This window comes from Hylobates moloch, unplaced genomic scaffold, assembly GCF_009828535.3.
Source record: "Hylobates moloch isolate HMO894 unplaced genomic scaffold, HMol_V3 SCAFFOLD_12, whole genome shotgun sequence".
In the NCBI taxonomy this organism is placed as follows: Eukaryota; Metazoa; Chordata; class Mammalia; order Primates; family Hylobatidae; genus Hylobates; species Hylobates moloch.
The window spans coordinates 101550864-101566129 of record NW_026652287.1 but is presented as its reverse complement, the minus strand read 5'-3'; the positions used below and the strand labels follow the sequence as shown (position 1 = coordinate 101566129).

At 56.1% G+C, this 15266-nt stretch overlaps 1 protein-coding gene across 1 annotated transcript; it reads right to left on the bottom strand.

Moving 5' to 3' along the window:
- Positions 1 to 3466: 3466 nt before the first annotated feature.
- TTYH1 (tweety family member 1) lies at positions 3467 to 15056 on the bottom strand. The gene is made up of 11 exons (XM_032171176.2): positions 15037 to 15056; positions 13290 to 13385; positions 10801 to 10873; positions 10223 to 10298; positions 9563 to 9618; positions 9263 to 9355; positions 8926 to 9018; positions 4466 to 4608; positions 4279 to 4324; positions 4012 to 4095; positions 3467 to 3848 (listed from the first exon to the last, which is right to left on the bottom strand). Exons 1-10 carry the CDS (start codon positions 15054 to 15056, stop codon positions 4054 to 4056), a joined length of 738 nt encoding a protein of 245 aa, XP_032027067.2. The 3' UTR covers positions 3467 to 3848; positions 4012 to 4053.
- Between the last annotated feature and the right edge of the window lie 210 nt (positions 15057 to 15266).

The window sequence follows — 15266 nt, the reverse complement described above, 5'->3', positions numbered from 1 at the left end:
CGCTGTTGTTTTCTTGTATTTACTCTATTCTTGGGGGGTCATTGTAGCAAGGAGAGCAAGTCCAGTCTCTGTGACTCCATCCTGGTCGGAGTGGAAGCCCCCATAGGTAACATTCTAAAAATAACCACTGGATTTTCCTTTTGTAAAGGTTGGGTAAAATGCCTTTTTTTTTTTTTTTTTTTTTTTGAGACAGAGTCTCACTCTGTCGCCCAGGCTGGAGTGCAGTGATGCGATCCCGGCTTACTGCAACCTCCACATCCCAGGTTCCAGTGATTCTCCTGCCTCAGCCTCCTGAGTAGCTGGGATTGCAGGCGCCCGCCACCATGCCCGGCTAATTTTTGTATTTTTAGTAGAGATGGGGTTTCACCCTGTTGGCCAGGCTGGTCTCAAACTCCTGACCTCAGGTGATCGCCTGCCTTGGCCTCCCACAGCGCTGGGATTACAGGCGTGAGCCACAGCGCCCGGCCAACTTCTTAATGAAAGATCACCCTCAGGCTCATTGGCATGGGAGATCAAGCAGCTAGCTGAATCTCAAGGTACTTTGCAGCCGCCCAACAGTCAGCGGATGCCTGTGCGTGGGAAATGGGCTCAGGGACACTAGAGGGCAGTGTTTGAGAGGAAAGAAGTCAGCATAGCAGCAGGGCCGGGCCCGGGGCAGACAGCCCACATGGTCAGGAAAAAGCGAGTGAACGCATGTGGCCCCCAGAACCCCTCCCTGAAATTGCAGTTGATTTTTATTCCCACCCTCAGGCCCACATATCTAAAGCTTCCTCTGAACGCTCCTTGTAGTGCACAAAATAGAAATGATTGACAGGCACAGAGCAGCGGCAGGCCCCACGCTGGACACCAGCATCTGGCACTATGGGTCACCAAGCATCAACTCAATCCCCTCGGAGCCAGGTGTGTGCTGAGATTCAGGACTTTTCAGTTTCGAAGGCAATATGATCTCTACTCCACAGGGCACATGGCACCCTCAGTGCTCAGCACAGCAGTATGCAGCAGCCTGGTTAACCTTTCTGCGGGGAAGTATGTGAGCGTTCACACCAGGAGGGTCAGTCATGTCTGTAAGTCATCTCCCACCAACGCAGGTCAGGTTTTCCTGCCCAGTGAGCTTGGGGATGGCTTGGCTTCGAAGCTCTTTGGATCTGTGGATTTTGGAATTTTGGATTTGTGATACCCGTTTGATCAAGGAGGCAACCAAGGTCTAATGGGTCAAGTGACTTTCCCACATCCGTGAAGGTCGTGAGAAGCAGGACCAGGATGGTGGCCTGGGGTGTCTTGAATGAGAAGCTGGGCCCTTCACTGTGCAGGCCCCTCTCCATCAGTCCAGTCTGCCACTGCTGTCTGCCAACCCTGCTCTGATAGCTCCTCTCTGCCAGGTTTTTCCGTCACATCCTTAACTCAGCCAAGAGCTGGTTTCTTCCAGAGAGCCCTGCTGTGCAGTGATTTATTGGACTTCTCTTTTTTTGGATGTTTGCTTTCAGGGTTTAGCTGATCAAAGTGGCATCGTTGTAACAGGCAGCTCTAAATATAAGTCTTCAGAGGCCTGTGTGTCTTTTTCTGTAAATCGATTCCCAAAAGCAGGATTGTTGGGGCATGGGGTGTATGCAGTTTTGATCTGATCACATACAAGCGCATTTTTTTTTTTTTTTCAAGGGATGGTGGTAGTTCACAGCCTCAGGAGAAGTGTTCTGAGTGCCTGTTCCTCCAGGTCCTCGCCCGTCCAGGACATCACCACTCTTGTTAACTTCATTGTGTCTAGGTAGTGAAAAAGTGTAGTTTCTCATCCTTTCAAATTGCATTTCCCAATTATTAGAGTTTGAATCTTTTTGTCTGTTTACTGATGTTGGAATTTTTACTTTGAATATTCAACTCAGTTGATGACTTTTAAATGGGTTGTCTTTTCCTTAGTTTATGAAAGCTTTTGTAGATTATATCTTTTAAGAATAACATATTTCTGCATCATAACTGTTAACATACACACACACACACACACACACACACACACACACACGCGCTCACTGTTCCCCAGTCTATCAATTTGCCATTTGACTTTACGGTATTTTTTTCAATCTATAATTTGTCAACTAAGCTATCTTTCCCTTTCTGGTTTAATGATCTCCTGCTTAAACTCCTCCCTCCCCACTTTCCCTACCCAGATACAGGACATGCAGACAATATACAAATATTCTCCTAATTTCTCGGTTTTTGTTTTGTTTTGTTTTGTTTTTTTCTGAGATGGAGTCTCACTTGATCTCCCAGGCTGGAGTGCAGTGGTGCAACCTCCCCCTCTCAGGTTCAAGCAGTTCTCCTGCCTCAGCCTCCCGAGTAGCTGGGCTTACAGGCCTGTGCCACCATGCCCGGCTAATTTTTTTTTTTTTTAAGTAGAGACGGGGTTTCACCATGTTGGCCACTCTGCTCTCAAACTCCTGGCCTCAACGGATCCACCCACCTTGGCCTCCCAAAATGCTGGGATTACAGTCATGAGCCACCGCAGCCAGCCTCTGTTTTTTGTCTTTTTTTTTTTTTTTTTTTTAAAGACAGGGTCTTGCTCTGTTGCCCAAGCTGGAGTGCAGTGGCACAATCACAGCTCACTGCCGCCTCGAAACAGGCTCAAGCAAGGAGCCTCCGCCTCCCGAGTAGCTGGAACCACAGGCATGCACCACCACACCCACCCTCCTAATTTCTCTAGAAATTCTTCTGTGCCGTTACCTGCATACCTCTAGATCTTCCACCCATTTTATCTATAGAAGTTTTTGGCCAGATGGAGAGCCGATATGTCACTACTGCTGCTAAACCAACCGTCCTTTCCACACTGACTTGAAATCTGTCTTCTGTCATGCATATATATATATATACACACACACACACACACACACACAGATCTATTTCTAGGCCATCTATTCTGTGCCAGAGATGCCTGTGTCTTCCTGTGTCAGGACACGTGTATTACTTTTAGGATCAGAAGAAAGCGTTCTTTTTGTTTTTTTGATTTTTTTTTTTTTTGAGACGGAGTCTTTCTCTGTCCCCCAGGCTGGAGTGCAGTGGCGCAATCTCGGCTCACTGCAAGCTCCGCCTCCCGGGTTCACGCCATTCTCCTGCCTCAGCCTCCCGAGTAGCTGGGACTACAGGCGCCCGCCAACACGCCCGGCTAATTTTTTGTATTTTTAGTAGAGACGGGGTTTCACCGTGTTAGCCAGGATGGTCTTGATCTCCTGACCTCGTGATCCGCCCGCCTCGGCCTCCCAAAGTGCTGGGATTACAGGCTTGAGCCACCGCGCCCGGCCTTGATTTTTTTTTTTTTTTTTTTTAAAAAGAACAATGTCTTTGGACCTTTTGCTGAGCCTGGACAGGCGCAGAAATTCCTGGCAGCTGGGAGGCCAGGGGAGAGAGGACAGCAGGGAGGATGTCCCAGCCCTGGCCAGGAGGCCGAATCAAGAGAGAGGAGAAATAAGGAGGGCCCGGCTGCTTGTAAAATAGTCTTCCCTTTTATTTTAAATCAACCCTTTTCCAAGTTAGTGCCACGAGTTGAGATCGGGGGGTCAGAACCCACTGGGACGTGGCAGGGGCAGCAGGGGGACTCACGTCCCCCGCCCCCAGCTTAGTCCCTCCAAGGATGGGACCGGCAGCCAGGGATGAAGGGTGCGAGGCTGTCTGCCCCCTCCCCTGCCAGCCCTACTCCCTAGTCTGCCCCCTCAGCTACTCCCAAGGCCAAGGACAGAAATGGGGGCACAGTGGCCAAGGGCAGGGAGGCGGTCCTGTGCAGGCTGTCCGTGGCCAAGAGTGTTAGTGGTCAGAGCCCAGGCAGGCTGGGTTAGTGGGGTCTCCTCCGGCAGCCAGGGAAGGAACTGCGGAGAGAGGGAGAGACAGGGCAGTGATGCAGGCTGGAGGGCCTGCCCGGTGCGATCCACCCAGCAGGAAGCACGCAGCCCGTGCCTGGAGCAGCTCGGAGGGCGGGAGGGGAGGGCAGAGGCCAGGCTGCGGGGGCTGGGGTGGCCCTTGGAAGCTCACCGAAGAGGGGAGCCAGGCTCCAGTCCGGCCGGGAGGAGGGGCTCAGATAGACGACTGCCACTGCACAAAGCGCTTGGATTCCTGCTGGGAGATTCGGGGCGGGGGCGGGGGGAGGGAGAGGAGGGAATGGAGTGGGAATTGGCTTTGTACTGTGGGACCCCAGCCCCTCCTCCCTCAGACCCAGAAGTCCTGGCCCCGGCCCCTCCCCCCTCAGATCCAGGCATCCAGGCCCCAGCCCCTCCTCCCTCAGACGCAGGCATCCAGTACCTGAGGGTTGAAAGGGTCGTCATCGTCTGTGTCATCGTAGTCGTCACTGGGGTTTGATGCGGGGCATGGCAGAGAGGCGGGATGGGGACCCATCAGGAGGCTGCACCCCCCACCCCCCGCCACCGTGGTCCCCAGGTGCTGCCCCTCCTCTTCCCTCCCCAGGACCCTACTCTCCCCCGCTCCTGACCTGGGTGGGAAGAGGGCCCAGGCTCGGGGCAGGCTACAGAGGGCAGTGGCCAGTGCTCCTGCGGACAGCAGGGAGAAGAGCAGCAGGAAGAGCAGACCTTCCAGGGCGTCTTCGCACAGGCCCCGCAGGGCTGCGCCATAGTCCTGAGGGGAGGGCATCATCAGGCTGTGCCCCCCCACCCCCTCCCCCGCCAGCACACTCTGTGCACACCAGTCTGACCGTCCTCCCGGCTGTGGTACTGCACATGTCAACTGACCGCTCTGTGCCTCAGTTTCCCCTGTCAAAGGGCAGTTCTGAGAATACAGTGGGTACAGTGGGGTCATTGGTGTGATAGGCCTGGCACTCAGGAATTAATTGCACAGCCTCCAGACTTGGCTTCTCCTGAGCTGCACCCCCCCTTGTCATTGCAGGCCCCTATCTCCCTTTCACATGGGTCCTCCCTGATCCGCACCCCACATCCAGAGCCAGTCCTGCATCTCCCACCAGCCCTGGGCCCTCTCCTCCATCTCCATCTACCCAGGAACCTGAGAACTGCTACTCCCGTTTCCTTTCTCTTTCCCGGCAGCGGCACCCCCTGCAAGAGCATCCTCCCCTGTCCCAAGCGCCCACAGGCCAGCCACCGCCAGCTCCGCCTTGGTCCAGGGGCGAGGGCTTCGTAACCTGGGCCCTGCTGACATTTTGAGCCCGATCATTGTGGTGATGGCGCTGCCCTGTGTGCTGTGGGATGCTCAGCAGCACCGCTCAGCTCCACCCACCAGATGCCAGGAGCACCCCCTCCCGCAGTGTGACAACCAACAGCAACTCGACACTCGGCCAAGTGTCCCTGGGGGCAGAACTCCTCACCCAGCCAAGTGTCCCTGGGGGCAGAATCACTGGCCTAGAGCACATGGAACAGCACGTAGAAGAACCAACCAGTGGCTCAGGATGACACCGCACACAGTACACACTCAACATGCCAACAAATGCTGGCTCTGATGACTGTCGTCCCAAGAAACCAGCAGAAATGGCCTTCACCGAGTGCTGAGCACCTGCACAGCATATGCATTCAGTGGGGGTTGACAGAGCCTGCTCTGCCCCAGGTGCTGCCCCCAGTACCAGGAAACTTCGGTAAACAGGACCGAGAAGGTCATCTCAGAGGCTGGTGCGCAACGAGGTAGGAGGGCGGGGGTCAGTGCAGGGCAGGGGTAGGTCGGGTGACCCCACCAGCAGAGATGGGTCCTCCAGGAAGGAGCCAGGCAGAGGGCTGTGCAGAGGAAGCTGGGAGGGGCTGAGGCCAGAGGCAGACATATCCAGGACTTGTAGGTCAGGGCGAGGAACAGGGATTTTAATCCATGTCCAGGGGGAATCACTGAGCGTTTTAAGCAAAGGAAGAACTTGATCGGATTGTGTTTTAAAAGGATCACCCAGCTGGCTGGCTGCTGCGTGGAGGACAGACGGGGATAGGCGAGGGGGGACAGGGAAGAGGCCCCTGTGGTCATGGTGGCTAGGATGCAGGGACGCAGGGCACAGCGGTGGTGGTAGGAACAGCGGTGGGAGTCCAGATAGGTTTCAGAGAAAGGGCCAACAGAACTTGTTCCGAGAATGGTTGTGGGAGGTAAGAGCCTGAGTTTCTGGCAGGAGCACCTGGTTGAGGTGGGCTGTCTGTTATTATGCCAGTGAGGGTGGGGGTAGGGACCCGTCGGGGCAATGGAGGCTCTGTTTTGAGAGTATTGGTACATGCACACTGTCCTTCATCCTCACAACAGCCCTGCCAGGCAGACACCGACCCTCTCACGCTGCCACCTTTTGCAGTGGTGGAAAGAAGTTGCAGCCCAGAGAGGGCAAGCTACTGGCCCAGAGTCACACTGTCTGGAAGGGGCAGAAGCGATATTGGAGCTGATTCTCTTAGGCTCCAGCGCCCACCCTCCTTCCTCCTCATCCCTGATGTCCCTTACTGTTGATTTTTTTAATAGAGATGGGGTTTCGCCATGTTGGCCAGGCTGGTCTTGAACTCCTGAGCTCAAGGAGTTCTGATCTGCCCCACTGGGCCTCCCAAAGTGCTAGGTTTATAGGCAGGAGGCACTCATGCCCAGCCCCCTCCTATTTTTTTTTTTTTTGAAACGGATTCTCGCTCTGTCACCCCAGCTGGAGTGCAGTGACGCGATCTCAGCTCACTGCAACCTCCACCGCCCGGGTTCAAGCAATTCTCGTGCCTCAGCCTCCTGAGTAGCTAGAAATACGGGGGTGTGCCACCACACCCGGCTAGTATTTTTTGTATTTTTAGTAGAGATGGGATTTCGCCATGTTGCCCAGGCTGGTCTCAAACTCCTGACCTCAGGTGATCCACCCACCTTGGTCTCCCAAAGTGCTGGGATTACAGGCATGAGCCACAGTGCCCGGCCCGGCCGCTTATTCTTGATTTTAGTCTGTGAGGACCCTGATGCCCTGACAGGGGAGATGGAGACCCAGGGTCTCATGGTGCAGTGGTAGGGAAGGGTAGAGTGATCTGTCCTCCTCCTTCCCTTCCCTCCCTCCACAAAGGAGTCTGGGGGCCTGTATTCCAGCCCAGTTTCTGCCTAGGCCACAGAAAAGTGCCTGGACCCGTTTATCCTTATGCAAAAGATCAGAGCAGCCCTGGGCTGGGTGGGGCCCAGCCTTTCTCAGCTCAATAGTCGGCAATTCTGAGCATACTGCTTACTCTCCACTCCCTTTTTGGAATGCCAGTTCCAGAAGGGTGGGGGCAGTGGGAGCCACAGAAGGGGTCTGTCTGAGCCGGACCAGGGAAAGCTCAGATCCATGCGGTGGTGTAGACAAATCCCTCTTGGGTAGGGTTGCCAGATCAAATTCAGGACTTCCAGTTAAATTTGAATGTCAGATGCCCAATACATAATTTTCTAGTATAAGTGTCTCCCCAGCATTGCACCGGGCGTACTTATAGCAGAGTAGTTTGCTGTTTGCTGAATCGGGCAGCCCTCTTCTAGGGTCCATGAGGGGACAGATGGGGAGGGGGCCATGCTTCCTTCTCCAGCGGAAAGAACAAGGCCTCAGCTGCAGCAGGGGCATTGGGCATTGAGAGCAGATGGATGAAGACATTCCAGAAGCAGAAAGGACAAGACGGGGCAACTGCCTGGCTGTAGAGGGCAGAGGGTGGGGCCCTCCGGAAGGTCCCTCTCTCAGTGTGCATGGGCTGGCTGGCCGTGTGATCTTGGGAAAGTCCCTCAACTCTGCACCTCATCTTCTAAATCTGTTAGGTGGGATAATCATAGTTCCTTCTTCATAGCATTGTTATGATGCATCGATGAGTTATCACCTGTGAAACGCAACAGGGTCAGGTACTTGGTGAAGGCTATGCAGTGTGAGGGCTTTGACGGGAAGACTGGCCAGGGAAAGGCATCCTCGGGTGTGTGTTTTAGAACAGCTCTTACTGGTTTTGTTTGTTTGTGACAGAGTTTCGCTCTTGTTGCCCAGGCTGGAGTGCAGTGGCACAATCTCAGCTCACTGCAACCTCTGCCTCACGGATTCAAGTGATTCTCCTGCCTCAGCCTCCCGAGTAGTTGGGATTATAGGTGCCCACCACCATGCCCGGCTAACTTTTTCTATTTTTAGTAGAGACGGGGTTTCACCATGTTGGCCAGGCTGGTCTTGAACTCCTGACCTCAGGTGATCCACCCGCCTGGGCCTCCCAAAGTGCTGGGATTACAGGTGTGAGCCTCCACGCCCGGCCAGCTCCTACTGTTTTATAAGGGGAATTTTTTTTTCAATCCTCACAGCCATCCAGTGGAAAAAAAAAAAAAAAAACTTGTCCTTCCTCACAGTATGGGTGGGAAGCAGAGGCAGCCACGCTCACCTGCCTATGGCCGTGCAGCCTGCGGCAGAGCCCAAACTGGAGCCTGCAGGACACCAAATATCTTTCCTCCTTGGCGCCCTGCCCGCCCCTGCCTGTCCAGTATATGAACAGCATACACAGTGTATGAACGCCGCAGGGGAGCCGGGCAGGAGCCCACTCTTGCAATCCCAGGTTTATAAGTGAGGGAACTAATTGAGGTACAGAGAAGTTAGGTGACTTGCCCTTGGTCAAGAGCTAGGACTGGAACCCAGGCAGTCTTGCTCCAGAACTCACTGAGCGGCAGCCTCTAGGAGGGAGGGAGAGGCAGGAGGACGGAGAGAGGAGAGAAGACAAGGAAGGAAAAGGTGGCAGGAATGGACGGGGAGGGTGGGATGGGGACCCGGCGGGGAGTGCGGGAGTTGAGGAGGAAAGGGAGGGAGGAGGGAAGGAATATGGATAATGCTTGATAGGTAGGTAGAGGACAGGTTATAAATAGGTAGAGAATAGCTATAGGACAGATAAATCATATAAACAGAGGATACAGAGATATCCTCAGGCGCAATGGCAGGGGTCCAAGGAGAGGAAGGAGGTAGTTCTGTGGGTCGAGGCAGAGGCTCCCCGTGGGAGAAGAAATTGGGAGGGGGAAGGGGTTCACCTTGTGCAGGCCGCGGCAGTGTAGCAGTGCCACCAACTGGTGGAAGTTTCCTTCTGTCACATTCAGAGTCTCCTCCAAGGAGAGCAGAGGCTTCTGCAGGGCGAGGAGAGGTCGTTTTCCCACGAACTCTTCAGGCCCGCCCATCGCCCTGGCCCCGCCCTGCGGCCACGCCCACGAGGCCCCGCCTAGCTCTGCAGCCCCGCCCACAACCCAGGGCCCGCCCACACACGGCCAAGCGGTCTGGCTCTTTGGGTCCCACCTACGCCCCACAGCTCCATCCCGCCCCGTCCGCCTTCCCCTTGGGGTCCGCGTGTCTGGGGAGCGCCCACCCACCGACCTGCGCTGAAGGGAACTGAGGCACAGCTTCTCGCTCCAGGCCCAGCAGCTGGGAGTGGATGTTGGCCAGAGCTCGCTGGGACAGAGTCAGCCTCTGCGGAAAGAGAAAGGGAGGGAGGAGGACCCAGGCGTATACGCCCCCGGCCCTCTCTCCTCTCCTCCGGACACAGCACTCGGGCCCCTGGCCTGCATCCTCCCCGGAACCCAGGAGTCCAGGCCCCAGCCCCAGCCCCGCCCCCTCCCTTCAGAGTCCAGATTTCTGGTTCCCTCAACACCCGTTTCCCTTGCCCGCAGCCCTAACCTGTTGGAAGGGGTTGGAGACGGCCTGGTTGCAGAGGAAATAATAGCTCAGGATGTCTGAAGTGGGAGGAGGAGAGGGGAGGAGGCCGTGAGCCTGGGTCCCCAGGGATCTCCCGGGGGAAGGCCGGGGACTGGGGGGTTAGCAGGGTTAGGGGCCTCAGCCCAGCCCTGGAGCCCTCCTGGAGCCAGATGGCCTTACCTTCAGAGACCCGCCAGCCCCGCGTCCTTTCTGCTCCTGCCACAGCCAGAGCCGGCGCTGGTGGGCATCCCTATACTCCCTGGGAACCCCTGACTAAATGGTGCTCCCCAGTTTTCTCCAGGGGGCCAAACCCCCCATTCCTGACACCAAGGAGCACCCTCTCCTGACCCTCCTCTCTCTTCCTGGCACCAGCATCTTTATCCTGCCCTCTTTTCCAGCCCACCAGGAGAGGCGCTGCCAGCTGGAGCAGAAGGGATGAGGGTCTGGCGGGTGGCGGGGTTCCAGGAGGGCTCCGAGCTGGGGAGTGGCCAGGAGCCCTGCTTCCCTTCCAGAGGGCTGGGTCTCGCCTGGCAGGCTGCACCCCCACCCCACCCTGGGCAGGACCCGGGCACAGAGGAATCCTGAGGAAGCCAGGGCCTGCACTGCCCAACCCAGCGGACCCACCGGGCCCTTGGAAATCACCTGAGCTGAGCCCTGTCTCCTCCTGGGTCAGGTTCAGAACATAAGGGTCTGGATTGGAGCAGAAGTCACTGAGGCCCTGTGTGAGGCAGCAGAAAAGGGGCTCAAACCCAAAACTGCCCCGATTCCACACTCCCACAGCACCCAGTGCCTGGCTCCCCAGCTCCCCTCCCCACCCAGGGCTCCAGGTCCCAGCCCCTCCTCCCTCAGACTCAGGAGTCCAGGCCCCAGGCCCCTCGTCCCTCAGACCCAGGGGTTCAGACTCTCCAGCCCTTTCTCCCCCAGACTCAGGAGTCTAGGCCCCCGGCTCCTCCTCCCTCACACCCAGGAGTCCAGACCCCCAGCCCCTCCTCCCTCAGACCTAGGAATCCAGGTTTCCAGCCCCTCCTCCATTATAGCTCAAACGTCCAGGACACCAATCTGTACCCACTCAGGACCCAGGAAACCAGCCCTAAACCTCAGAGCTGTGATCGTGCCCCCCAATTCCTTTCTCTACTAAACCATGCCATCCCGAGATCCAGAAGTTGAAGTCTCCAGGCCCCCTGAGTCCCAGGGCCCAATGACCCAGCTCTGGCACTCACCACGGCCGTGGCTGCCTCCAGGCCCATGGAGCCCCAGCTCAGGACGAGAACCAGGAGACTCATGACTGTCATCCTAGAGTGGGGGAGGGAGGATCAGCCTGGGGTTCTTAATCTCCTAGCCTAGCCTCTTTCCACACCCCAAATCCCATCACAGCCGTCCCCCGCCTCCACCCACCTCTGGAGCCTGGAGGATCGGAATTAGGGACACAGAAGTTCGGTGGTTGGGGGTAGGCCAGTGGCTGCTGACGTCCAGCTGGACATCTGGCTCCTGCCCAGATGAGCAGGGTGTGCAGTATGAGCAGGGCCCTGGGCTGGGTGGTCGCAGCTTGGATCCCAGCTCCAGGACCCTGGGACGGTGACTGCTCACCTCTGGGCTCACTTCCCCCAAAGGCGGCCCCAAGTCCACCCACAGCCTGCTCAGCCTCTGGCTCTGCCCTGTCTCCTCTGAGAATGGGAGACAGTGCCAGGGCTGAAATCTGAAAGTCTCTGGACTTTCCGGGTAGGGAGGGGTGCAGGGGGCCGTGTCAGCATTGGTAGGGTGACCAATAAGCAAGAAGGGCACCCAGGGGTCCCCAAACTGAAGGCCTGGCTTCCAGTCCCAGACCTGCCCTGTGTTGGCTAGGTTTATGGGTCTACAAGCCTTCGAGGGGTCTCTCCCACTCTCTCAGGGGCAATGGAGGCACAAGTTCAACTCTGCCCCACCCCACCAGGGCCAGAGAGGACACAGGGACTCCTCCAGTGGGAATAGCCTGCCTGGTTCAAATCCCAGCTCTAGCACTTCTAGCTGTGTGGCCCTAAGCAAGTGGCCCAACCTCTCTGATCTTCAGTCTCTCCCTCTGTTAAACAGGGAGAAGGGCGTAGTAGCTCGTGCCTGTAAACCCAGTACTTTGAAAGGCTGAGGCGGGCTGATCACTTGAGGCAAGGAGTTCGAGACCAGCCTGGGCAACATAGCAAGACTCCATCTCTACAAAAATATGCAAAACTTAGGCCAGGCACGGTGGCTCATGCCTGTAATCCAGGCACTTTGGGAGGCTGAGGCAGGCAGATCACCTTAGGTCAGGAGTTTGAGACCATCCTGACCAACATGGAGAAACCCCGTCTCTACTAAAAATACAAAATTAGACAGGTGTAGTGGCATATGCCTGTAGCCCCAGCTACTTGGGAGGCTGAAGCAGGAGAATCGCCTGAACCCAGGAGGCAGAGGTTGCAGTGAGCCAAGATCACGCCACTCAACTCCAGCCTGTACAACAAGAGCCAAACTGCAGCTCAAAAAAACAAAAAACAAAAACTTAGCCGGGAGTGGTGGCATAAGCCCGTGGTCCCAGCTACTCTGGAGGCCGAGGTGGGAGGATCACTTGAGCCTCAGGAGACAGAGGCTGCAGTGAGCTGTGATCATGCCACTGCACTCCAGCCTGGGCAACAAAGCAAGACCTTCTCAAAATACAAAACAGGGAGAAAGAAGCACCTTCCTCACAGGGGGCATGAGGCGCTCCAGGGAGTGCAGGGAAGAGTGTTGGGCACGTAGAGCAAGCTGTGAAATCAGTGTGGTCCTGCGGATCTGCCACGACACTTAAGGATGGCTCAGTCTTGGACTTGGCCACCTTCTGCCTCAGGTCCCTAACCGGCCACATGGAGCCTTATGGTAGCTCCTTCATGGGGTGGAGGCAACTGAAGGAATCAGCGTGCATGACCCTCAATAGACCATCATCCTCATCTTTTTTTTTTTGAGACGGAGCCTCACTCTGTCACCCAGGCGGGAGTGCAGTGGTGCAATCTCAGCTCACTGCAACCTCCACCTCCTGGGTTCACGCCATTCTCCTGCCTCAGCCTCCTGAGTAGCTGGGTCTACAGACGCCCACCACCACGCCCGGCTAATTTTTGTATTTAGTCAGGATGGTCTCAATCTCTGACCCCCCATCCGCCTCGGCCTCCCAAAGTGTGGTTACAGGTGTGACCACTGCCTTTTTCTCACTCTGTCACCCAGGCTGGAGTGGAGTGCGATGGTGTGATCTTGGCTCACCACAACCTCCATCTCCCGGGTTCAAGCAATTCTCCTGCCTCAGCCTCCTGAGTAGCTGGGACTACAGGTGCACACCACCACGCCCGGCTAACTATTGTATTTTTAGTAGAGACGGGTTTCTCCATGTTGGTCAGGCTGGTCTCAAACTCCTGACCTCATGATCCGCCCACTTCGGCCTCCCAAAGTGCTGGGATCACAGGCGTGAGCCACCGCGCCTGGCCTCATCCTCATCTTTATTGCAAACACAATGATTATTTCTGCCATGATTCCAGCATACTTCATACTGTGAGGGCTGCCTGTTTTCAGGTCTGTCCCCGCCTCCCTCCTGGGCCGCTCTGACTCTCTTTTCTTCGTGTGTACCCGGCCCTGAAGGACCACAGCCCTCCGTGTAGGAGAGTTGTAAGACTGAGGTCCTGCCTGCCAGGAGAGTGCCAGGCAAGCACTGGGTCCCCCTACTGCCTGCACTTACACGATCACCAGCCACTTGCTCTGCTTCGCCAGGCCCAGGAGGGTGAAGAGGCAGACCAGCAGCTCCAGGAGCAGCAGGAGGACGTAGGCCAGCCACCTGGGAGGGGAGAGTGTAGGGCTGAAACCTGCCTCCAGGCACCCTGGCGGAACAGCAACCCCCCACCAACATTCACCCTGTCCCCCAGCTCAGCCTCACATTCACCACCCTTCAAGCTCAGCCTCCTGCTGTTTACTGTGTCTGGGCCACAGCCCAGCTCATCTGTGAAATGGTGTTATCAGGAGATGGGACACTGGAGCTGTTTAGAATACAGGTCCTGAGCACCTGGGACTATCCCTTGGCCGGGCCGCACACATGTGCCCTGTGACCAGGGACACGTGATGTGTCCTCTCTGAGCTCCTCATCCCCGACCCCACCCTGCGGAGTGGAGATATTCATTCTCAGACTGTACCAAGGATCCCATCACATCCCCAGAGGGCATGACGTCTGGAGGCAGAGGCTGCCTGGTGTCAACCCCAGCCCCTCCGCTTAACTGGCCGGGTAACTCTGTCTCGGTAACCTTAGCCTCTCATTCCTCAGTTTCCCCACATGTAACGTGGGGAGCACAACAGCACTGGCTTGAGAATGTTGCCTCCAGTGGGATGCGTGACTAGAAGTGCTTAGGAGAGTGCCAAGCATGTGGACACACTTAGAGGTTAGCCTGAGCGTGATCGAGGGAACTGAGATATTATTTAATAGTTAATACTTGGCCAGGCACGGTGGCTCACGCCTGTAATCCCCGCACTTTGGGAGGCTGAGGCGGGCGGATCACTTGAGGTCAGGAGTTTGAGACCAGCCTGGCCAACATGGTGAAACCCCGTCTCTACTAAAAATACAATAGTTAGCCGGGCGTGGTGGTGCACACCTGTAATCCCAGCTACTTGGGAGGCTGAGGCAGGAGAATCATTTGAACCCATGAGGCGGAGGTTGCAGTGAGCCGAGATTGCGCCACTGCACTCCAGCCTGGGCGACAAGAGTGAGACTTAGTCTCAAAAACGAAAAAAAAAAGTTAATACTTAAATATCAGCGAAGGGCCCACCACCATGATTCAGGAGGTGCAAGCACGCAAGCCACAGTGAGAGACAGGACAGACGGGACCAGCTGGATGTCCGAGGCCGACTAAGAATCCCTAAGCCTAGCTGGGAAGGTGACCACCGCTTCCACCTTTAAACACAGGGCTTGCAACTTAGCTCACACCCAACCAATCAGGTAGTAAAGAGAGCTCACTAAAATGCTAATTGGGCAAAAATAGGAGGTAAAGAAATAGCCAATCATCTATCGCCTGAGAGCACAGGGGGAGGGACAATGATCGGGATATAAACCCAGGCATTCCAGCCGGCGACGGCTACCCCCTTTGGGTCCCCTCCCTTTGTATGGGAGCTCTGTTTTCACTCTATTAAATCTTGAAACTGCACACTCTCTGGTCCGTGTCTGTTACGGCTCGAGCTGAGCTTTCGCTCGCCGTCCACCACTGCTGTTTGCCGCCGTTGCAGACCCTCCGCTGACTTCCACCCCTCCGGATCTGGCAGGGTGTCCGCTGTGCTCCTGATCCAGCGAGGCACCCATTGCCGCTCCCAATCGGGCTAGAGGCTCGCCGTTGTTCCTGCACAGCTAAGTGCCTGGGTTCGTCCTGATCGAGCTGAACACTAGTCGCTGGGTTCCACGGTTCTCTTCCGTGACCCACGGCTTCTAATAGAGCTGTAACACTCACCGCATGGCCCAAGATTCCATTCCTTGGAATCCGTGAGGTCAAGAACCCCAGGTCAGAGAACAAGAGGCTTGCCGCCATCTTGGAAGTAGCCACCACGATCTTGGGAGCTCTGGGAACAAGGACCCCCCCGTAACAACAGCACAGTGCCCGGCACATAGTAAGTGCTCAGTTAATCCTGCCATTCTCTGCAGGCCCCACAAGCTTGGGCTTCACTAACCCTCATCTCTGGC